General features: G+C 34.1%; 2 protein-coding genes across 3 annotated transcripts; one reads left to right on the plus strand and one right to left on the minus strand.

The window, feature by feature from the left end:
- Positions 1–30: 30 nt before the first annotated feature.
- LOC128672845 (uncharacterized) lies at positions 31–4,857 on the plus strand. Of its 2 annotated transcripts, XM_053750348.2 has the most exons (6): positions 31–190; positions 835–1,823; positions 2,188–2,388; positions 2,712–2,858; positions 2,963–3,074; positions 3,171–4,857. In XM_053750348.2, the coding sequence occupies exons 2-6, from the start codon at positions 1,659–1,661 to the stop codon at positions 3,599–3,601; spliced, it is 1,056 nt and encodes a 351-aa protein (XP_053606323.1). In that variant the 5' UTR covers positions 31–190; positions 835–1,658; the 3' UTR covers positions 3,602–4,857. The 2 variants fall into 2 exon arrangements, with proteins under 2 accessions (XP_053606323.1, XP_053606411.1); XM_053750436.1 differs by lacking the exon at positions 31–190 and having other exon boundaries at positions 195–1,823.
- Positions 4,850–26,526, minus strand: slf (schlaff). Its single transcript, XM_053750749.1, has 5 exons — positions 26,374–26,526; positions 12,591–12,699; positions 6,363–6,542; positions 5,971–6,107; positions 4,850–5,438 (listed from the first exon to the last, which is right to left on the minus strand). Exons 2-5 carry the CDS (start codon positions 12,697–12,699, stop codon positions 5,193–5,195), a joined length of 672 nt encoding a protein of 223 aa, XP_053606724.1. The 5' UTR covers positions 26,374–26,526; the 3' UTR covers positions 4,850–5,192.
- Between the last annotated feature and the right edge of the window lie 71 nt (positions 26,527–26,597).

Consider the following 26,597-nt stretch of genomic DNA (forward strand, 5'->3'; position numbering starts at 1 on the left):
CGCCTGACGCCTCCCCATACATATCTCGCACGCACGCCGCTCTCTTGTCACCTCTGTTTGACCCTCACGGCCGCCTATCCGCGCCGACCTCGCTCCGCAATACATGACCCATCTACACTAAATTAATAATAAAGTGACACAACACTGTTAGAAGATGGAAGTCACAACACTGTGAGATGGAAAGAACACTGTAAGAATTTCAAGTCACAAAGTACACTTATTATTTTCTTTACATGTCATTACCATATAATTACCTCATACATAATCTTCCATTTGCAGTCGGGTAATAATAACTTTCAATGCAATTACGAAAACTAGATCGAAATCCATTTAGTCGTTTTCGAGGAGCATACATGCATACAAATATGTACTAATACATAGTAAATGGTTTATAAATGCATATCTCTTAGTTTTTCAAACTTTTACAACTTGCAATCTTTCGACATTAGGCTGCCTTGGTGACAGTCGGGAAAAGTTATTTAGACAATTTTTTAACATAATCTTACTATTATTTCACCACTTCACACTCATCACTGGATGTGAATTGTGAACTCGTCGTGTTTTCCTGTCAATATTGATAGATAGTTGGAAAATTCATGACAGATGCCTTTAGGCGACTTGAACAAAATCTGACACCAGTATGAAAATAACATAGTCCTTAATAACAATATCACCACAGGGGCAGAATTCAAAAATTTAATAATTTTTGAAATAAGCAGAACCCACGTCTATTATAATAAGTGTAATATATGTACCTAATATCCTATGATTAAAACAGGTATTCGAATCGAAGTAACGGGGGTGTTGGATCGAATAATATTCGACTGTTTGCAGAAGTTGCGTCGCGACTTGCGACCCGCCCGGTGACGTGACGTGGCTCTAATAACGACCTTATCTAATGACAACAGTCGGGACCCGGCTGCAAGAGGCTTAACGTGCCACCCGAACCACTGAGAGAAGCTTGTGATTACTGTACATATTTTAAACTCATCATACTTAGTAGGCACTTCTATCATGAAATTGAGTAATTTAAGCGGCAGTTGGTCTGCCTCTTATAAGTACTCAATATCATGATTCTTAGGGTAGGCTCCTGAGGTAAAGCTTATAATTTACTCATAACTATATACATACACAGGTACCTATAGTTACAACATAGAAAATCATAAGTATTTTGTGCCTGGTTGTACTATCTATAGGAAATACGGTCCCGGTCAACCATTTCTAAATAAAACATTAGGTGACTTGAACCGCGGTTCCAGTAAGCGCTAAATGGGCTGGAAATAGTGTTTAGGCGATTGGAACTGCGGGTCAAGTTTATTACGGTCCAAGTCGCCAAACAACTATTTTATATTATGTAGTGATGAATTATGAATTTAACGCTTATTTTAACGAATCCTAGCAATAAGCTTTGAAGGAAGAGTGTTGAAGCTTTGTCTTGCTATGCTGTAATGCAGACGCTCAAGCCAAAGAATATGAAAAAAAAAATCTGACATTTTACAATTTGACATTGACGTTATAGACATACCGGCCGGCACTGGCAATTTTTTTGCTGATATCGCGCGAAAATAAGTTTTAATTACCTTGCATTACGATAAAATAAGTTTATTTACTTTCTTTTCGACTTCGTGTTTGTTTTCTGTATCAATACTGGATTAAAAATGGTTCTGTTGGTTACTATAACAACGTTTAATAATCCTTTTTCTTTTCATTGTTTGATGAATAATGACGATAAAAATTGTTCTCTTGCAAACAACATGGAAAATTATGACATTTTGGGTTTAAACAAATTGACACCGGAACTATCTAATTTCCAACATGGACAGGTAAAGTGAATAATATGTTTAACACTCAAAATTTAAATAAAATTGTTGCATTATAATCATTGAGATCATTTGATTTTCGTTGATTATATGCCTCGAGGCTTCGCTCCCTTTTTTCCCTTTTTGGGATAAATAGTAATGTATCCACTATTCCAGGTTATATTCGATCCTTTTATCAAATTTCATTTAAATCAATCCCAAATAATTTGCATAATTGAGTAGGAAGAAGTCCCGTGTTTAGAAGAAAATAAAAAAGTCTCCTAAAAGATAACACCAGCAAGCAGAAAGAAGGAAAGAAAGAATATTGCTTTGTCTAATTTTAATTATTATTTTAATGTTACTATTACCTACTTTATTTCTTTTGCAGTATTTGTCAGTTATGTGGCAAAATAAATGGGCAAGAGGGATAGTATCAATGGAATCACAGTTTTTAATTTGGCTGATAGATTTTGGCATTTTTATGCGACCAGATTCTAGGACTGTTTATGTTGATCTCCCACTTGAGTATAAAAAGCTCCCTAGCAAAGTATTTGAAGCTAGTATCCAAGGAGTGACGCCAGTGGATAAGGTGAGTACCTTTATTTCAATTTAGTTATTAAATGATAACATTTTTCTTGACACCTGCATCAACAACAAATAAATACTTGTGATTATTTATGGCAAGAATAACAATAATATTTGGATTTCATTAAAACATTAGATTGTTACGGGTAATTTTAATATACCTTGCATGTTTTAGTAAACTCTAGCACTATGAGTCAGATGGCACCACTTGTGCATATTTTTATAAAACATGTTGATGTGGTTACTTTAGCTGCAGCTGTTATAAACAGCTATGTAACGTTGAAAATTAATTTTCTTTTGTTTTTTCACACCACTGATGACTTACAGGCATTGACTGAAACCTGTGAAATAAAAAATGTGTGCTCAAGAGACTGGACCAAAGGAGCAATTGATAAGGCAAAGGAACTCATAGCAAGTGCCAAGAGGCTGCACTTTGTGCCTATTGCCTTGTTGTCAACAGACCACAATGATGTTGTAAGTTGATGTGTTCACACAGTTGCTTGAACCCCTCAGTTCTTAAACCATAACGGTATTTAAACCTATGAAAAATATGTAATAATTGAATGTTAAAATTCCAGGTTATTGGGGACCTCTATCTTCAGAACAATAAAAATGATCTAGTAAACATAGTAGATGAATTAGAACTATGGCCAGTTTTCTTAGAAAAAAATGTAGATATGTATATACAAAGTAATAATATTTTATTTATTAACTTACTGTTTTTTTTTATTTTATCATATCAAGTTCCTACTCTTCATAGATTTACCATTTAAAACTTGGTTACAGATTTACCATTTTATTACACTAGTCGCAGGCGTCATCGCGCAAGTTTGTTGAAGCCCCATCTACCCAACATAGAATTACCTAAAATGTGTTTGAACATCAAAGTACCTGAGTATAAAGAGATTTGTGAAAATTCACACAGGTTACTAGACTCTGCTTCTGCTTCCGACACTTCAGAGTGTAATTCTCAATTTGAAGATGGCAGCACTGTAATAGGATATGGCGGCGAATTCAAAATAGAAAAAAAAACATATAAACTAACTCCGGATGAGTTTGAAAAATACTGTAATATGTATGTGGTGGTGCATGGCAGGGAATATAATGTTCTGAATGTTTTGGTGAACAAAACAAGAGATTTGAACATATGTGAGAGGTACAAAGATCATGACTTGAAGTCGGTTGGAAGGGGAATTACTGGCAGGCCTTCAGATTAATTTCGATATAAAAGTTATTTTAACTTGTTTTTGTATAAGTTTCATATTAATATATTTGTGCCATTTTACTGTACAGTACTATGGCAGCATTTTTTACTATAATGCTATTTGACTATGTTAAAACTTTTTGAACTGGCCGCAAATTCGAAATATCGAAATCGTTTTAAATTTATGGAGAGTTTTGTTTGATAAAAGGATTTATTGTATTTGTTAAATTTTATGTTTACATTGATGATTGGAGCTGTAATCTCGTTATGTACTTTTATTATTATTAAGGAGAAGAAAGACTTTTCGTTCGTACTGTTTCCATATTTTTTGATATTGTTATTATGTGAATAAGCTAACATACTCAAAGAGGAAAATGTTATTTTGTTTGTAGTTGTTTTACAATGAAGAATTTCTTCTGTGAGAATGATGCATGTTTAAATTTTGCTGAGAATTGTTTTTGCATGTCGAAAATCATCAGCGCATGTATTTTCATTTGTGAATAAGCATGTCTTCTTTTTATTTTTGAGAATATTTACATATGTCGAAAACATACATAATAAGTTGCTAGTGTGAGTGGCGTGAAATACTTAATAATTCTTTTTTTTATAGTTATAATGTAAGCTCAATTCTTAGATTATATTCTAAATTATGTGGCTGATTTTAGTTTTAGGTAAAAAGTTTGTTAAAGTTCGTCGCTTGAACAGCCAATGGAGCAGGGCAGGCAGGCAAGTTTATATAAATAATTAGAAAAGTATATGATTCCAGAATCAAAAATTTTGGACACCACTGGAATGGAGTGGATGAATCCATTCTAGTGGGGATGATCAATCACCACCAGCATATGATGTGAATGTACTTTGGTTTCTTTATTTTGGAAATTTTTAAGATAATATGATTAGGCAGGATAATATGATTGGCAGCACAATAATCAATTGTGCTTATTCATAAATAGCACCATCATTCTCTAAAAACGAGACAATTTTTGTGCCATATTTGCATGTAAGTATTAAGTTCGCAGATTATTATTTTTATAACAAATGTAAATCATTATTCTAAAGTGTAGCATTTGTAAAGTGAGCCATTGTTAATACATTTATATTATTTTCTACATTCCAAAGGTTATATGTGCCTTTACCATTCATATATTATTGAATGCAAGTTAAATATTATTTAGTTTATAAGGCGTATTAAAAATACGTACAAGGAGATGTACGCCAATGTACACAGTTATTTGTTGAATTGGGTAAATAAAAAAATGTCTACTTTTTCTTGGTATTTTTTTATTTATATACAAATAAAAATCCCTTAGGTAATTAAACCTAATTAACTTATATAATACTTAATTACTATTCTGTACAATTTTGTACGTCGGAATACGGGCAGTGCAGGAGAGATCCGATGCATATGGCAAGTTTTCGAAATTTTAAATTATGAAACCAGGAATTTAGGATATCGTTGGTTGCATTCTTACCAATTTTCACACTATTATAATCAAACTAGAAAACCATTACATACTACTTTTCTTTTTTGGGATAGAACTTTTGAACAAAACGACGCGAAAGAACTGTCACTGTAAAGTTTTTGAGTAATGTAACTAAACGCATCACAGACGGAGGCCGGGGTTGGTGCTGGCCACATAATTGAGGAGTTCCTCGTTGTCTTCGCAGACGATGGGTTTTTCGTGGTAGCAGGCGACGTCGTGCCACGCGATGCCGTCGTTGTAAACGTTGTTCAGGATGGACAGACAGGACTCTGTCGTACCGTTGATGTCGAACTCAGCGTTATCAGGCTGGCGTTGCTTCTTGTGGCCAGTCTGAGACCATGGGTTGTAGCCCCAGCCGTTGGGGATCTGCAATATGAAAAGGTAGATTCACTATCTGGAATTTTATATTTTTAATCTACTTCAGATTCTTTCCAAGCTAAGGGAAGGGATAAAAGCTTTCATAACTGAGAGGCAACAACACCATTTTCAAAGAGAGGTGACGTCAGGCAGGCAGCTTAACGTAAGAGCGAATCTTATAAGTAATAGTAACCTGTCTGCAATTCCAAGAAGGCAGGTTATCAAGAACTATTCATGGATCTATATGTCATCGATGGAACGTGGTGCCAATACTCGTTTCGCTTTTCAACCGCTATGTAGGTAATTAGGTCCACTAGCGAGTTCAAGTTACAACTGTTTACAAGTTTTTGATTCCTACTTTTTTGTGTAGGTACACAAGTGCATATACGATGTCACAGGGCTTGGCCCTGATGGTCAGTATAAATAAAATATTGAATCATGAATATTCTGGTTTTAACGAAAGATTCCAATTTTTAACTGATGATGAGTCAGATTTTCATGTCGATGATGATTGGGCTAAGTATTGTAAATAAATTAATACCTGGTTGGTAGGCGAGATCTTTTCCCGGTTGGCGGACCAGAACCATCCGAAGATGTTCTTGGGTTCGAGGTCCCTTCGCGACTCGCAGCCCTTGAAGTCACAGAGACGTCCAGAAGTCCAGATGTAGGGCACGTCATCTGGAATTTAAACCATATTTTTTTTTAATTATGTCGAATTCTAAATATATTTTGCGAAATTTTCTGGTTTGGTTTTTATCAAAATTTTCCTGTTTGTCATCACAGTTTGACCAATTTTATTTTTTCTGTTCATTCTAGCTATATAATAGTCATAATAATATGTGTATTATAGTCATAATTTTATTTAAATTATGATATGACTTATACAATCTGATTCTCTCGCATCCGAGCATTTTCTTGGTTGCGCCGACTTACTCTGTTGGATGAGCTTGAAGATGAGATTATTTTCTTCCTGCGTCTCCATGGAGACGAGATCCATGCAGTACTCCCGGCAAATATTGCGACCGTCCAACCAGTCTACTTTCCTGTTGGCCAGAGCCGGGATGTGTCCGCTGAAGAAGTAGTGGTGCCCTTTGTAGAAGAATTCCTTTGGTCCTGCGGAAGAAAATGAAGACTCAATGACAATAATTCTTGTCATTCTAAAATATTAAACGACTCCGTAAAAATATTCATGTTTATTCATCTACCTAATTGAATAATTAGGTGGATGACTAAAAATGGTAACTTTGATTTTCCAGTTTGCAAATTTGTCTATTTTTTGATGACATCAAAAGCCATGTTTGTTGTTTATTAATTAATAATTAATTTACGTCCACACAACAAAACAGTGTAAATATAAAGCTTATAAAGGAAACTAAGTACAAAGGTTTGTAGGTACCTACTACTTGTTTATGTTGTGAATTTTGTCTACGAGATAAGTAGGTAGGTTTTGACTCAACGATCTCGAGATAAATCTTTATTTCTGACATATTTAAACTTATTTAATTATCGATGGAAATATTGTGTTTGGGAATCCTTGAAATAAATATACGATCTTCTTCATAGGCCTAGACCCCTTGACATCCATGTCGAGACCTAAACATACCAGTTCTATCCTCGTCTGTCGTACACGGCTTGAATGAATGAATAAATAATGGTAATTTACAATGTTTTGCTAATAAACAATTAGTGACGACCCTTACTCGGTGAACTCGTGTGACATGTGACTTCGAAGGTCTAAAATTAAGTGTTTATGTGTATTTTTTTATAACCTGTCTATAAATGAAATCCTGAAATCCTTAATTAAATTGAAAGCGCTCAAATTGGTTTGCCTATAACCAGGTCATAATCATAACACGCTAATCATCGACGTAAATACGAACTCACTGATACCTAAGTATATACTTATTGCTAATTATAATTAATTTACTACTGTTAATATACACTTTTCATTTTAAACTTTTAATAAAGTGTTTAATGCGTAGGTAAATAACAAAATGTTGGAAAATAATTAGATTTCATCACGTCGCAAGTTTAATTTTCTTAGATAGGTACTTCTAAAGCAGTAGAACATTTTGTTTAAGGACATGCTCCTGGTACTGAGAGGGACTGGGACATGTTTTTTATTGGTAACATAAGACCAACTAATTAGTATAATCTAATTATACTAAAAATATATGTCCACAAGTACGAGCAAATGCTCATTACACCGTTGATTTTGATTATGAATTAAGCCCTATAGATTTAGTAGTGTCATAGCCTGTAGTTTTGAGTTAGTTTCTGACAGCATAACCAGCATTAGTAGACTTTCGGTAGTCTGTAGATGATGAACCGTTGAGTCACGAACTAGGCCAAGGATATCTTCCGGATGCAATAATCTGACTAGCTACCCGCCAACTTACGGCATTTGTACCTAAATATATACCCCTTCCATATATAATCTACGTTTGTACCTACTTACAGTACCTTATTGTTCGTTACATATAAGAGAATTTACTTCACTGTTTCAAACTCGAAAGTCTTTTTGATCTAATGACATGGAGTTCCACTTGATTGAAAAATATATACTGAAATATATGGCGTAGTAAACCTCTTTTCATGAAAAGAAGAGAAGAGGTAAGCCTCTTTTCATGAAAACCATTTCGGGTACAGGTCATGCTTCATTATATAAAGAAAATACACGCAATTCAGAAACAGTCGCGCAAATAAATCTATTACTATTACTAAACGGGTAAAATTACACGCTAATGAGCTTATTTGTCTATGTAAATAAACGCATCATTATAAAAAAATCTAAACAACACATGATAAGGACAATCAAACTAAATACGAAGACATGGAAACAAAAGTATTCACGCGTTGCGCAATCATCTGAAGGTCCTTAGGTACGACGGGCTTTGATGCTAAGCTTTTTGTACGCAACCATATAGCTAATAATCACAGACAATTGCACGAATATTAGTAATGAGCTGTCGTGCGACCAGTGCACATTGGTCCAGTTGACTGGGCCATTCGGGCGAGTGTTGTAGCACGATGTTAGCTAGGCTCACAGTGGGCATAGTGGATCATCTGCTATAGATAGGCTCCGGTGCAACGAAAGATTTGGAAGCCAAAGTACCTATTACTTTTCGATACACTATCTTTATCGAGAAATCTTAATTCAAAATCTAGAAGAGGAAAATCATTATGAACCTTGATTCAATATATACCTTTCCACAGAATTACTAACAGACTAGATACGGACTCTACTTACTGAAATCGTATCACGTCTTTATAAACCTTACGAGGTAGGCAGTACATTTTTTTTCGCAATGCCATTCGCCCTATGTGAAGTATATGAATGTAAGTTCGCACGGCTGACAATTATTGCGGAGACCTTGCGCGGTGACAGACAGACGGATGTGCGATTGTTTGCAGACGATCAGCCGCAAACATACGGCACACAATACGCCGAATATTAATGAGGATAATTGGCGACCTACTTAGACCTTTACGGTTAGTTTGAAAATGGACGAAAGCATGAACTAATTTTTGACTGAAGACCACCTTCAAATATTTCCTATAATCTGGATAGTTGTTGATATTTTTTAAAATATTTTCGCGGAAAATCTACTAGACTGGTTTCGACCAAATTTAGCGCACTGGTAGAATAAAATCGGCATTATACTAAGGCATAAAGCGTACTCTTTACCCCTTTTTATTTGATACTAGCTGATGCCTGCGACTTTTTGGTAAGGAGTCAAAATTATTAGAGAAATTTAATTGTACTACAAACAGAAGATTCTAATCAGACTGAAATAGTATATTTTCTATAGTTTAGCTGAACTATTATGACTCTTCTTCAGATGTTTCAGATCTTCGATTTACCTCAACAGAAAATGCTCATCAGACTGAACAACTTTTATAAAAATCGCGTCATTTCTATATTCCCTATAGTTTAGTTATACCATGATACGTCTAGATCAGGTGTTCCAGATCTTCGATTTTATATCTCAACAGAAAATGCTCATCAGGCTGAATAATTTTTGTTAAGGCTTCATTTCAATATTTCCTATAGTTTAGCTGTACCATCATAGTACTCCATCAGGTGTTCCAGTTTTCAAAATTATTTATACCCTATAGGTTGACTAGGCTTTATAGCTATACAACAAAAAAAGTTTCATTCAAATCCGTCCAATAGATCCAGAGATTAGCGTGTGCAATCAAACAGACAAACAGAAAAACAAAAAGACAAGACTTTTTTTAAATTCTTATTCTATTACTGATTCTCTATCGATCTCAATTTTATTTTATTTAAATATCGTACTAACTACGTAATGTACAGAAACATTTTTTTTACTGTTTTATTATATGTATTGATTATCTCGAGATCAATATTTCGTAAATGCAAGATTTCATAACTTAATTTTAAATTCTACCGCTAAAACATATACACGCAAAATACAAATATTTGTGAATCGACTATAATAAATATTCAAGTTAATAAATTTAACTAATACCGAACGTCACACCAAAAGGAGATGAGTTATTGATAAATATCGAAAGTAATATTCATACGAAGGTTGCGTTGCGTTGCAAAACTCGGGTATTAATTTTATTGTCTGATTAATATCATGTGAGCTGTAGGATTGTGAAACAGCTTTTACGATTCAGTCACTGTAATTAAATAAACTGCTAACTTTGTTCAATCCAACTTACATAGCCTTTGACTTGAAATTACAAATGAAAAATTTAATTAAGAATACATGTTAAACTAAATGGAAGTTTAAATGTAATTAGGCTTGCAGTCGAATTGGTCTACTACTAGATAAAAGTCGACTATAGTTTCAATAGTCGACTTTTTTGTCGATAACCACACGTGAGTGACCCGTATTTTTCATTAATAACGTCTATTTATTTTAAATGAAATTAAAAATGATAGTTATACAACTAGTGAAACTATGATCATAATAAATAGCTTCTAAGTAATAAAACAATTTTCAGTTGCGACAGAACTGGTGAGCCATTGCGGTGGTATTTTATTCAAAGTTTGCTGAGCGACCGTTTTCGAAACAGCCTTATAAAGGTTTATTGTTGAAACGAGCGGAAATATGTGTGAGGAATGCCTTTTATAATTTTATGGTGTAAAATCATTATATTGGTGTAAAATCATTCAGTGACCTACTCGAACGCTATCATCTCAAATCTCAACGCTCAGCATGAACTTATAGGAAATTCATGGAACTGATTTAAATTAATTTTCCCTTCAGCAAGAAAATTGTATGTACTTATGGAAGTAAATCCACATTCAAACATTATTTTCTGAATTTAGATAATTATATTTTTGACTAGATTTTGCCCGCGGCTTAGCCCACGTTTATTATGTGCGTCCGTTCATAACTTATTTTTGTTAATATCTCAGGTTTTAAGCAACGTGTCGCGATTTTAGCCTATACTAGAGTTTAAGTTAGAAAACATACAATACAATTGTGAAATCTGCATCAAATTCCATCCAACAGTTTTTGCGTGAAGCGCGAACAAACATAAAGACAGACAGAAATACAGACAATAATTTAAAAAAATGTTTTGGCTAATTAGTTAATTATTTTTTCTTAAATATCATATAATATATGTATATATATATATATATATATATATATATATATATATATATATATATATATATATAGCCAAGTTTTATTATTATATGTATAGATTAGATTATTACTCGTATTAATTTTATGAAGACTGTATCTATTTACTCTACTACTACGTACGTGTTTCACACCCAAATTATGATCATGTCTTTATAAAATACTTACATAATAGTAATATTCTGTGCATGCACAATGATGACGTCATTTCCAAGAAATAATTGATTTAAGTTTATTTGGATAAAAAAAAAAAATGACTGCAATTAAGTACCAGGACGTAGTATTTCAAAGCATGATCTCACAAAAATCGCGAGGTTTAATGACACAATCATACTTACAATGAAAAAGATGTCATACGAGGCGACTAATTTTAGGGCGGAAACACACGCCACACGGCGATTGTAACGTACAAAATATTTACTTGTATATTCACTTGGTGAAACATACCTCGGCAAATTACATGGTTTGATGAAACTGCAAAAGTTAACTTCCTATTTTCTCTTAGATGGTTTGTGGTTCCATTGTTGTGGCCAACAAAATCGAAAGACTAAGGTAAACCACGAGCGATTACGAAAAGTAAACGTTTGGTATTATTATTAATAAGTAATCTATGAATATGGTAAGCTACTTTAATTTGTGATTTTTAAACTTTCGAGCTTGGAACACATCTAAATATATATCATAAAAAATGATTCGTCTCGTTAAGACATATATATGAATTTACTACTAATTAATTTAAATTTACTATTAATTTACTAATATGAAGTTACTTTAATCAGATAATATTTGTAGGTTTATTATAGGTTCTAAAATTGTTCTACATCACAAAACGAAGCGTGTTATATATTTACAAAAGATTTGCGTATAATATTCAAATACAATTAAATATTTAAATGTATTTTCCGGCCGATCTACATTTTCTGAGGTCTACGGCGAGCTACGACGCGCTACGAGTTGTTACGCCCACGCTACGAGAGCTCTACGAAGCGGGGAGCGTCCTCGAACCCGTCCGTGACCTTGCTTGGGTCAATAACCTCTGGGAGCTTTCACTTTTATCTCTTCTTTCATTCATGATCATGAGACGTGTGTTGTTTTTATGTTGTGTATTTAAGTAATTACGTAATTTTGATGATGATATTTTCGAATCGTAATGTAAAATTGAATTCTGGTAACTCCTATGGTTATGTCGATATTATTATGATAATTTGTTACATGAATAGTGCTAATAACAAAAAAAAAAATGATTTCACATCACTGGCATTAATTTCAAAATTGTATTTTGATCGCGTAGTTCTAAATGAGTTTTCGTGACACATTTTTCCGCCCTTTTCCTTCAACATAATCTATATAACATAAATGAAAAAATTAACAACACTGAATGGCCTACATAAGCATTAATGTGTGTGATCTGTGTAAGTACAAACATTTGCCCGCACTGAAAATCGAACCCAGAATCTTTAAGGTCGTTATTTCACACATCTTTGCGGAAAAGCATTTTAAAAACACATAATAGATGAAAAATAAAACTGACTGTTAGCGCATTTCTGCGGCACTGGCAGTGAGAGGAAGCGGCCCGGCTTCTGCGCAGCCGCGAGCGTCGCCAGTGCGGCCACGCACGCCACCAGTACCCACGTCTGCATCTGCAAACAAACAAACAAACAAACAAACATACATACATATTTTGTCATATTAATTAATTGTATATTTACCTACTTATTGTGTGTACTAAGAAACACATTCTGAATGTGTTTCTTGTACAATAAATATATTACAAACAATATATGTAGGTATACAGTACTTTCTGATCCTTGGCCTTGAGGCCTTGTTTCAAAAAGATTGGTCGGGTGATTTTGACTGGGAAAATGGAAGGAAATGGTGAGGCAGTGGGATAGCATAAGTTAAATTAAAAACATCTGTTCTGCACTGACGCCGAATGCAAGTAGCTAGTTTCTGCCATCGTCTCTAACGATATGTTCAGCAGTGAACAACTTGTGAAATAATTTATTTTAAATTCTTTTTGTGCTATAAATTGGCCCTAACCGACATGAAATAGTTGTCATATTATTATCGTGGGCGTTTCTGCTATTCTGGCAGGCAAACATGCCTACACAACAACCTTTACTATTGTCAACCTCCGGACCATTATCATGTCATTATCATACCGTTTGACACATGCCATCTTTAAATAACTATAAACTAAACAATTCACAACTTACAATACCTTTACATAACTAGTATCCGCACTACACTACACAAAAATGAAAACATTAACCTAAAATAAAATTACATTGTCTCTGTGTTTCCAACTACGTGCGAATTTCGCAACTCAGAAACAGACCGTTTAAACAATAGATTAATTAGCTCAATTACATAATTGCTCATTTTAACGTTGTATTTCATTAGACGTATACTAAAAGCTTAACTCCATTCAAGACGTACGATTGCATACATAAATTATCACGTCATGTGTTGTCGTGATTTAATATGTGACGCCATTTTAAATTAAGATCGTTACTTAAGAATATAGATACATATACCTAGTAGCTCAACATGTCGAAGGTAACAATACTTGGCGTCACCAGGAGAAGTGGAGGGAACATGCTGGACCAAATATGTATACTTAAATTGGGTATGATGGGAAGCAGGTTGGGCATATAGGTTAGGTTAAAATAAAGATCAACTAAATAATAAAGGTAAAAATTTAATTATATAAGTTTTGTTCGTATAAATGGCTCAAGTTACTGGTCCGGTGATTTTATGGAACTAAAAAGACAACTATGACATTGGTATACTTGCTTCTTGCTTCTCACACTAACCAATCGAAAGATTTCGAAGTAGCTCACAATGGATTCGAAACCAAAGTGGTATTCAATATTTCTATAGTCCTCATATTTGAGAAGATCAAGTGTTTACTTGATCTTCTCAAATATGAGGACCATATAAACTTGGCTGTCTATAGAAACTTGCAGATAACTTACTTCCAAAGATTAAATGCCAGCATGAGGTTAATAGTCATTTAATAGGCAAACAGAATCAGCGAGTGATGAGCGGACGCAATCAACTCACGATTGACTTTTAGTACCTCAGGCATTCTGCGCAGGCGCCTGTCGCAACCCCGGGCGCATAATTAAAAATTCCATTCGTTTCATAAGACCCTGTGATTGAGACAAACTGTGCCGCGATCCGACTGTTAAACGATGTAGTTACATTGGGAGAAATATTTTGATAACATGCTATTAAAACTGACTAAATAAATATGTAGGTACTCATGTTTTAAATTGTTCTAAGTAATAAAACGTTTTATCATCCTCATCATTTCAGTCGAAGAGATTTTCCACTGTTGGGTATAGGCTTCCCCCAAGAATTTCTAATATGACTGGAAACGGCCTGGATCCAGGCTTTCCCTGCGGTTTTGGTCAGGTCATCCGACCACCTGGGTGTACTACGCTGCCCTTATTAGTTCCAGTAAAAAATGTAGCTTTTGTTTTTATGATTGCATATTTCATGGAAAAAATATCGATCACTGCGTGGCTGACCGTTAAGACATTGTAATTGCTCTTATCTGCCCTTCATTTTCTACATGACTCTCACTGACATAAAATTGCATAATTTCAAAAGTGTGACATGCAACACGAAACTCTGTCATCCACGACCGAACCGACTGACTGGGGCACTGGACCATACGTTATTGAGTAACATATTTCCTTTTCGGATAATGACAACCATGTCTCACGATTCATTCATCTGTTATCCATGTTAAAGTTACCACAGCGTCATGTCATCGACGGACGGTGTGATCACGTGCAAATATTTACACGCAATGATGTCACATACAAGTGGCAACAGCAGCGGTTCGGTTGTTTTTAAATGGTCAATGCGGTAAGGCTGGTGACACATTGGTCAACTGTTATGTAAGTGTGTCGCGGACCTCTTCAGCCACAAAGCCAGCCTGTGCCCCAGGCATTCTGTATCACTATCAGAATGACTTCGACCAGCTAACTAGCAAACTGTGTCATGATGCCAACATTAATAACAAGTACGTTTATTTATGCAAATATTAATAAGTCTCTAAAAATAAACAGTGCAAATGTGTACAATCTTTTGTGGCATAGATAAATGAGTCGAATAGCTTTGCTAAATAATCATTATCCTCATGAATAAACTGAGTGATGTGCGAGCAAATATTGAATGCGCGCTAATAAAAAAAGTTGAGGTATAGGATGTGTGGATCCGTATACGTGGCTGAGATAAAAACTGTATGAATAATTTCATGACACCGACTGACACGGAAGGGACACACGCCAAGACATCTGCAGGCAGTATACTGTAGCCTTGACATGCATGTAAAGTACTTTACAAGTGGTGTGACCGTAAGCGGATAATTGCGATCCCACCTCATCAATAAAGCATAGATGGTCGACTCATCACGACCACTTTATGGCGAGATGCATCGTGCAATCTCAGGGTTGCCTATAATTGACTTCCTCGCCCAAATATGGTAATTACACGCAATTGTTTTATAGTTGAAGTACTTTACATTGTTGTAAAATTTAGATAAGTAGGCATGTATTTGACCCCTGTGCCTCCCATTGACGATATTACGAAGGACAACATCTTGTAACTTATTTTCAAAGAGTAGGTCATGGCTGCCAGTAATTTTCTATAACACAAATTCCAATAGGCATGTTATGTCAGACACCTATAAGACAATGTTAAACCAATACAGGATATCAACAAATACCTATTGCACGCAACTTCGTCGTTAGAAGATAAGTTAAACACTAAGGAAACAATAAAGTACTTACAGTCCGTAATAGGTAGCTTCTAAAATTAAATATTATAAAATCGTAACATTTATGCACAACTATTAGCTTTTGGCAAAATCGGCCCAGCATTTTAGCCGTGAAAGCGAACAGACTGATAGAAAGACAGACTTTCGCATTTATAATATTAGTAAATATAAAAAAAATATTCGTATGAATTTAGTCTGATCAATTGAGATAAAGTATCAATCAACACCATCAAAGAGTAAAGAAGATTTTTCTCTAATAATAACAAATCCAATACCACTATCCGTAATACAAAAACCTTTGAGATTAACGGCGGCCACTGTAAGTGTAATTACGGGAGCTGGTTTAACAATAGGACATACAAACTGCTAGTTCGCAGATCGGTCTGTCTCAATCGCGAATTTAGTGCGAGGTTCTCAGGCACAATGTATGTTGCGACACGACGTCGGTGCGACTTCGGTCACGATCCTGCAAATTCGTGCATCGTTCACTGCACTCAGGTCTATGGGACGTGGTTATATGAAGTTACTAGCTGCGCCCCCCCCAGGGCTTCACTCCCGTGGGTATTTCGGGATAAACAGTACCCTATGTGATATTTCTGATTAAATTCTATCCACGTACCAAATTTCGTAACAATCTGTCCAGTAAATTTCACGCGAAAGAGTAAAAAACATTCACACATACACATACATCCTCACAAATATTCGCAATTATAATACTATTAAGATAGGTCGATATGCGTGCCAATAGTCTGATAAGTAATGCGATGGCGAATACCGTGCGAAGTGAAGAAGAAAAAATAGACAAGCGGACCCTGTGCTCCGACGTTCTATGGCTAAGGAATAAAATAAGGAATAAGGAAAACGTTCAGACGAGACAATGGTTGATAGAAGATTAACAGTTTATATGTAGATAACCTCAAACGTAACACGTGAAAGTTTTATGTACTTAGGCAAGCTATGCAATAATGCTACTTAGAATTCCAGTCATTGAATTGTTTGGAGAAACTTTTATTATTATGACAATGAGGCATTAATTCCAAAGGTTTATAGGATTTTGCAAATTTGGGTATTTAAATTACAATAGATTATTATCATAATCTTTGGGTATAAAATTTGGGTATTTAAATTACAATAGATTATGATAATAATAATGATGATAATATGATAATTATGATAATAATCTATTGTAATTTAAATACCCAAATTTAAGTTACTTTAATATAGTTTTGTTGCTATAGTCATTGATAATGTTGGAAAAGGACAATCAAGAATATTTTGACAAAATTTATTTATAGGTATTTTTTTTTAATTTCATTTTAAATGTGATGTATTATAAAAACGAAGGTGAATATAAAAATATAGCACTAAATATCTGAAATACCTATGTATATGTTCCACTGTCTGCCAAAAATGAAATTCGTCCATGACTCAATACCACAATGTTTATTTCCCTAAACGACTTGAACTTGAGATCAAAACGGTAGATAATAACAAATAGGGTAAACATTTGAGAAACCTTAATTTGTTTTCCGTCCTTCTCACATTAAAATCACACCAATTCAAGCTTTTTACGGCCTCGTAATGTCAAATCAAGCCAAGCAAGTTCAATGCCAAAATTGTTATAAAATTGTGATCGTCAAACGTTCGTGATACAAGGAACCTCTTCGTTCGCTAATAACCTTCGACCTCGAAGACGATATTCGACAAGACCTTGCCATGTGACGAATGTAATATGCATAGGTATGCGTCGATTACAATAAATTATGACATAAAACACGGATGAACTACGAATGAATTAATACAAACTATAAACATTTGTTTCCTATTTATCGATATGTATGTTATGAATTGTAGTGCGATTCATTGGAATTGAGGTCGAATATTTGGGTATTGATGGTACATATATATATATATATATATATATATATATATATATATATATATATATATATATATATATATATATATATACTCGTATTATTATATACAATGTTTTTTTTTAATTTAAACATTACAGGTATTTAATTAACTAGTTGTTCGCCGCTAACTTAGACCTCCGAACACAATGTTTTTTTTTACAAAATTTTGAATATTTCAAAAACGGCTAAACCGATTTGTTGCCCCACTAACTTTAAATATCTACTGACAAATCCTAGATACATTTAAATTTCATCAAAATCAGACCAACGGTTCGAAAGTTATCGCGTTACAATCATACAACCATACAAAAAAAATATTTGTAGATCTCGCTCGCTCGGTAAATTAAAATTAGTGAAAATTAAATGTCTATTCCTGAAACTTTATACATCTGCATTAAGCGATAAAAAGTTATTTCTGATTTAATTCTACCCGTACTACAAAAAATTTCTTCGAAATCAGTATATTAGTTATTGCGTGAAAGTGAAACAAATAACAACTCATCAAGAAGAATTTTTTTACCTCTTCAGGCTTTGAAATTTGTCACACAAGGATGTTTCCATGGGAATTCACGCGGACGGAGTCGCGGGCACAAGCTAGTTCATAATATGAGTAGTAACGCAGGATTCATTATTAAAGTATTGTGCCACTACCACGGCTGGCTGGTATAGTGATTATAAAAACGGTCGATAAGAGCCACTTCGGGCAAGTGTATTGAAAAATATATTTCGTAAGATGTTTTGCATACGGCAATGTAATTTATGTAAGTGCAAACATTACTGAGACCGTGCGGTACAGTGAACTACACAACGTTACCCCACATAACCCTTTATTCACTGGTAATAGCGGCGAATTTGCAATGAATGTAAGCTAATTCCCGTGCTGTTGACCGTGCCCCATCGATGGGGAAAGCTCTTGATTGATCGAGCTTGCAAAAGCTTAGCGGCCCTCATACTGCACTGTAACCTGTTGGTTACAATATAAAGATAATGATTGTTGTTTCATTGCGTACAAAAATAAATGGGCATGAAATTTATTGAACAGCAAAATATAAGCAAAAATAAAACGCTCGACCTACACTAGGTCTTGGAAAATACCAGATTTATATTCAGACTTAATTACATAATAAAGTATATTAAAGCCACATCCCAACTAATATTAATAATTCGATAGTAATTTTGTTTGTTACCTCTTTAAGCCTTATCTATTCAACAAATTTTCTTGAAATTTCTCGAAGAGATCTGCTACTTTTCATTCCGGGTAAAAGTACATTATTCCTGTGAATTCACGTGAGCGAAACCGCGGGTTGAAGTTGGTACATATATAAATGGACGTGAAATTAAATGAAGAGAGAAAAAAAATGTCTTGGACGAAGCTAGTTTTATACTCGGAGTTAATTACAATATCTAAGTAATTATAACAAAATATTTTAAAGCCACATAATTAAACAAGGAAAACGTATGTGTAATACACCAAAGTAGAACTAGTATCGAAGATATTTTCTATTTGTATTTATGTAATACTAGCTTTTAACCGCGGCTTCGCCCGCGTGAATTTCTCTACGATAGCGGAACAGACACCATTTTCATACAAAGTTTCACCCTGCATTATAGTCTTTTGGGGATTGAGTTTTGATAAAAAAGTAGCCTATGTTTGAACGAGAGGGTCTTTAAATAAATTTCATCAAAATCAGTCCAGGGTTTTCGCTGTAAAAGCGTAACAGACAGACGGACTTTCGCATCTATAATATTAGTATGTAAATATGGACAATTAAAATTCCTATTCAAAGTTTAATAAAAAAAATGTTTGCAATAAGTGGACTATTAAATAAAACATCTCACAGACAAAGTCGGGCGCAACACCAAGTTAAATTTTCAAACACCTACTAAAATCAGTCTCGAGTATCGGAAATAAACTTGATATTCAAATTTATGCAAAAACTACATTCGATATTAATAGCGTTTTTTGTTTGTTCTAAATTTTATTTTAATATTGCCATTTAGCATTACATAACACCGAATTGCATTGGCTTACTTATGGATGATTTTCATTTTTATTATTATATAAAATATAAGCTTTGGTTATAGTGTATCCAATACAATGTTTCAAAGAACATTTTTATTAAATCTAGAATTATATAGTTCAGAAAGAAAAGACATCAACGCGTTTTACAATGGAAGCGTTTTTATTGGAAGACTAGCTTGTTGCCCGCGGCTTCGCCCGGGTAAATTTCCCACAGGAGCAGTTATTTTTCGGGATGAAAGGTACCCTATGTACCCACACTTCAAACTACATGTATGCATTTCAAGAAGATGTAGCGAAAGCGTGAAGATGTAACAAAATTTCATATTTATAATAGGTATTTCGTTAGGATTACTTTATTTTTCATTGGAAGGTGCACTTGATTAGGATTTTTTATGGGCATTAGAATAGCTCCTAAGGTTGCCACTATAAGTCAGATAAGGTCCAAAGGAAGGATGAATGAAAAGTCCAAGATCTAATATGAGTACAGCACGTAGCGCCACGTGCCTATTTGACGTGCGTATTTTGACATAGTTTAGATTTCGTTCGGTTCAAGTAGTTAGACATAGGAGATTTTGCTATAATACAATCCCAGAAAATTTAATACGACTTTAATCAATTTTGTATGAAAGAGTTTCTTTTTCGAATATTTGTGTTTTATAATGTTCAATCGAATGTAAACTATAAAACATGATATATTTTTTACACACACATAAACAAATACTCATTGATATTCATAAAAACAAATATAAACGTACTTATTTGTTACAGACAAATAAAAATTAAATAAATAAATAAATTATAATAAAATAATATGCTCTTGGTTTTTTTTAGTGAAGACCAAATCGAGACCCGTATATCCGGCTTAGAATTCCAGTTTTAAGAATAAATTGGGAGCCTTCGATGCGGATTTTGAACCCGGAATGGGTATAATTATTATAACGACCGGAGATGAGACAATCACATTTTCAATAAGCGAGTTTCCGTGACGTTTTATGGGCGCGTGTAACATACACGCGCCCTTCGTAGACGGAGAGACGGAAACATAAATGTTATGGCAGCACTCAAGAAATATTACTTATAATAGTTGCCTCGGTTACTATATATAAGTATTAGTAACTTGACTATCTATAAGTATTAGTAACTTGAGAAAACTGATTAAAATGAATATTTGTCTTACTCTTAACCCTTTAAGAGAAGCAAATCTCTACTGCTGAGTCGACTTAATATTCGAGTACATAAGAATTATTTATTATACAACATTTTATTTTTAAGAGAACCAACAGCCATGTTTCCTAAATGGGTCACTTAAATATAAACAGGAAAGCTAATTGTAGGATCCCATTAATATAAAAGTTATTGGGTAAATCATATAGGCAAGCAGAAATTCGCTAAGATAAAACCATAATATATTATACACCTAAGTTCATCAGGTATCAAACTATCTATTGACGAAAACCGTACATAAGTCCTCCGGTAGTTTTTCGAGTTTATCGCGTTCATACAGACAGACGCGACAGGGGGGACTTCTTTTTAAAATAATTTGTTAAGATTTATGAAGTTACAATTTTATATATTGAAATATTTTTTTTGCTTCATCAACTTTTCCACCTATCCAAAAGAGTAATTGCCATCCGGCTCCGGGACTTAATTCAAAAGACAAGAATGTCGTTTTGCTTGTAAAACATCTGCTGTAGCCTTGAACCGTTGCGCAACTCTGCGGCATTTGTCCCAGCCTCCCGGCGGCGGCGCAGACGTCAGTGTCTATCCGCGGCGTCCGCGCAGCCTTTCGAAATTTCAAATTTACCAGCAGCCAGCGACATAGCTGGTTATGATAAGCTCTCGTGCAAAAACTATATGACGATCCAACTAAGTTGTTTAAGTTATTAAGGAATGTCAGGATTTACCTTCAGTTTTATCAGCACAAAGGTTTTTTTTTACCGTTTTCATCCCCTTGGGAGTGGAAGTGCCAAAATTCTGTTGGAAATAACTATATAAAAAAATCTCCACGCAAAATTCAAGTTTTAACATCCATTGTTTTCTTAGTGCAGCCAAAGAAAAAAAGGTCAAAGCCCGGTGGACCTTTAGTTTGGGGGCCCCGGCGCAAGACCTCTAGTTCTTCTTAGCTACGCCATTGACATCAGCCAATTCGTAGCATTACTACGAGTAACAATAGATAAAGTATCGACAGCGCGATAATATCTGCGATCTAATTCGGCGATTGTTACGAAAGACGTCCTTCGTGTCGTGCGCAGTGGCCACAGGCAGTGGCAGAGCGTAGATAGATCCCTATCATTGAATTGATGCAAGTACAGACTTGCTTATACAATGAGAGTTTATCAGTAGTTGAGTTTTAAAGTGTTTAATTAAAATACGCAGAATCGACAAAAATAATTAAATTGCATATTTTTAAATGAAAATTATGGAAACTTTGCGCTGGCGGTTTCAGGTTCTTGTAGTTTTTCATAATATACACGTATATTCAAAAGTTTATTTGCTAAGGCTTGATAACTAATATATCTAAGTATAAATTACTTGATTGGTAATTAGTCTCGATTGCTTTTTGATACTCCGCGAAATAGAGTCTAGTATATACATCATATCATAAATGTCATAGTTTTCCTTAATTTACCCCAAGTCGTGCTAAATTGTCTCATTACTTACATATATTTACATATTACATTGGCCTACCTCAGTTTCTTAATTTAGGATCGTCTGACTTACAAGGGGTCAGTTTGTTCAGTCAAATGATTTAAGCAAATGTGATGTTTTACACATGTAACTTTGTGCTTGAGCAATTATATTTTACTACTATACGAAATATACGAATACAAAAAGTGAACGAGAATATTACAGAATACTCTTTTATCTTTAACTATGTGTGTTTAGTGAGGACAAACAGTAGCTTGTAAGTTCAGGTTTTCGAATAGAATTGTTATGTTAAAAATATATTTTAGGTGTAGTATGATATTTTGCAATTTTGACAATGAAGACGAAATACTAATGATGAGTAGGAGAATTTAGTGTAGGTTGGGACACAATTAAGAAATACGCAGAAAAATAACATTATGTAAAAGAATCAATCGACTATTTATTTTTTGCCTTTTACAGTTTGGTTCTTCTCTTGGCATTAATTTTTAACTTTTATGTTGTGCAATAAAGTTTAGATAAATAAAAAATGAAATCATTAAAACTTATACAGAAACCTAATTAGATCTTCATTTTTAGTGATTGAGGTTCCTACACTCTCGATAATATGTATAAAACGAACACGTTGTCATACACACATCGATTACAGAATTATTTAATTCTGTTGATACACAATTTACATTTATGTTCACAGGTGGACGAGAACCATGCTTTGAGAGATAAGATGCCAGGATTGCCTATGTGATCGCATGCGTTCGGGAACGTATGAGAAGGCTTGCGACCGTCAACCAAGGTCTGCACTTCATGTGAGCGAGACTAAATTTTTTTTCATCAGGAGACAAAGAGCGAACGACATGTACGTATTACTTATTATAGCATTACTTATTATATGTGCTCTAGACTTTAGCACTACCACAGAAGAAAACTAGACTTATCAGCGGATTGCCGAAAGTTCTCATTTATATTCAAACTCCGGAAAAATGTGCTATATATTGACAAAGCCAGACTCTCATAGTTTTTATTAGCGTATGTCTAGATCGTGAGAAATTGAAATTAGAAACAGCAATCGTTTAGGAGTAAGTAACAACAGCTACTCTATAGTCTACGGTCATATTGCTGCGGCCAATGACACAGATGCATAATGCACTGACGGGAGCTGCATCGCTAAGTGCCGGTTGCAAGATGTTCACAAAATGGATATTCATTTGTATGTAATTTATGAGTTTATTACGCTGAGAACATTTGAATGTAAGTAATATGAGAATCATGTAGAAGAATCATGAAGTAACCTATATGTTGCAATAAACTGTCAATATATAGTTTGAAATAGTTATAAAAAGTGAAAATCCACAATAACATATGGTAAGTACCTACTATGAATTTATTAAATAACTTTTAAAAGATGTGTCAAGAGTATTTGAATTGCAAGGCACAATAAAAAATATAAGTTTAGTAAAACCTCGTATCCGAGATTGAATTTAAAATCGTCATAAAATCTTAAGTATAAAACAGGTGTAGGTAAATATCATTAAAATAAATGTTGCCTAATTATAATTAGATGATTAATGATTGTTTATCTTAAGATCTCACCCGACCCTAATGAAGGAGTGAAGATCCAGTTAGGCTTGTTAATTTATGAATATCATTATAGGTATATATCAAATTTCAAATTTAACATTGAACATTTTTCACGATTACTTCCTCATAAACACTTTGATATTTTAAAAAGTGGTTTAAAATAATAATAAAAACATTTTCCACAATCCACTTGATTTTAAACTTAAATGTAAACGTTTACAAATGCATGACCATCATCATTATCTTTTGGGAGTTATGGAATACATTCGAATAGTTGCATGGGTCAAAAATAAAATGTATTTAAAATCTATTTCACATATTAAAACACCACGACTTTAATTGATCAATTTTATTTATTGTAAGTTAATTTAATATTTTTTAGTTCTCATTAAAATATGATAAATAAATGCTTTACCCAAGAATAGCGACGTCACTACTCGAGCCCCGCTTGAAATTTTTGTAGTTTACATTTGGAAATTATTTCCACGTATTTTATCTATTTTGACTTGACTTGAGAGTCTATATAATACAGGATCGCCTACATTTTCATTCCACACAATGACCACGACCCTGAGTCATCAGGAAATACGACTATGAAGTAGTAAAGAATCTCAAAAATCAATAACACCCGAAAAGGTCTAAAATTCAGCCAAACTATTTCGCAAACTTCAAATTAATTTCGGGGTCGGAGAATGACACGAAATGACCTGACCCGAGTCATGAGTCAGCCGCGGGGTGACGTCGACGTCATCCTTGAACCATCGCAAGATGTCATGGATCGTGTTATGGACACCAAAGTCATTATCTATACATACTTAAGTACAAATTACAATAAAACAGTATTTTTAAAACTGTTAAGCAAGTTTTAAAAAAATTGATGCGTTATTTTTCTTAACACATTAGCGAATGTTGATCGCTGTTTTTATGTTTGGTATAATACTGTCCGCTAAAATGTTAATTCTTAAAGTGATCCCGGTTGATTTAACGCTTGTGAAGACGTGCAAATCCGCGTACATATTGATTGATGTGATCTATCCGGAATTGTTTTTGTCATACACAAAATAATTTTAATATTACCTCTCCTCTTGAAATCTACGTTATCTCCCACAAATCTTGTTGTATACAAACATATACACAAGCACACACACGAGGAGCTGGGGCGGGTCACTAGTATCAAATGAGATCAATGGTTCTCAAGATTCTATCCTACATTTGAATGAAACTGGAGCGAATTGCGAAGTGGCTCAGTTTTTGTTATGCATTGGTGAATTGCAACATGCGTCAATATCATATCTCGTTGATCACGAAAGTTTTTAAAAGTTTTGGTGAACTTTCGTTACCCGAGTAACATTTTAAATTATTAAAATATAAAAAATAACCTTTACTATCGGTTGTATCTGAAACTGGTAGTAAGCTTATCGTACCTTAATGCAGTGAAAACTTAACGAACTTATTATTCAAATATTTCTGTGTTGCCTAAAGACAAAAGCCTCCCCTAATTATTTACATATAAATACATTAAAACTTTCCGTTTGCGAAATTATTCGTAGGTATTATAAAATTTGTGGCCAAAAGACGAATACATTAATTCTAATAATACTAAATAATTAATTCTTCATTTTTTTTTCAATCAGGTTTCGTGTTATGTCTTAATTATATGACAAATAATTTGCCACTAGCGTGTAAGCTCTTATCTCAAACTTTTAAAAGTTTTGAAATAGGTGGCGCTTCCCACCTTCAGAGCTAATATTAGGTATATTTAATTATCATTTCAAAATTAAAGCACCAAGACTAGGTTTATCAACTAACACTGGCCCACGACATTTAGTACAGTGTGTCAGTGCATAAGGCAAGTTTGATTAACATTTTTTATGAATAAATTTAAGTTATTAATTAAATTCATTGTTGTGTGCTCGTTAACCACCATTAGCCATCGGCATCAAGTGTCGAAACTCCCTTAGAAAAGGGCTCTCGGCCATAATCTGAACATCAGTTTTGCAACCGTGACTTGACATACATACAGCGTAACCTACTGCAGACTGCGTGCAGATGGAAGGATAGGCAGACAAGTCCTTTTCAACAATTTTTATGTCAAAGTTGACAGCACCACCGGCACGATATAATCAAACATCACAAATTCAGAGATTCTGTGAAATTCAAAATCCGACACAAATGTTTAATTAAATTAAGTAAAATATCTTGAATAGGCAACGGAGATGATTCAAAGGATTTATAGTCATTTTAAAATCAAACTTCAAATTTCAATAATTAATTAATTTCCTTCACATCATTAATTGATCACTGCTCCTGTATCCCAAATCATCCCTTCGCATTCCTATAGAGGAGAATCACTTACCTTAATTGATGAATTAAATAAATACGGCGGGAAAAATCACAGAGTCACTGTTGTAATATAGCGCGCGGCTGGTTTGTACAAAGTCTTTTATACTTGGCGTAGCGGGGAGGCGTGTGCGCCGCTCCGACGACTGCTTGGGGGGACGGCGGAGGCTCCACATGCGATTCTAACTGACCAACTTTAAGGCGACTCTGACATTTTTTGTCGTGTAATTATCTTGCCTC

This window comes from Plodia interpunctella, chromosome 1 (genome assembly GCF_027563975.2).
Source record: "Plodia interpunctella isolate USDA-ARS_2022_Savannah chromosome 1, ilPloInte3.2, whole genome shotgun sequence".
NCBI classification, from domain to species: domain Eukaryota; kingdom Metazoa; phylum Arthropoda; class Insecta; order Lepidoptera; family Pyralidae; genus Plodia; species Plodia interpunctella.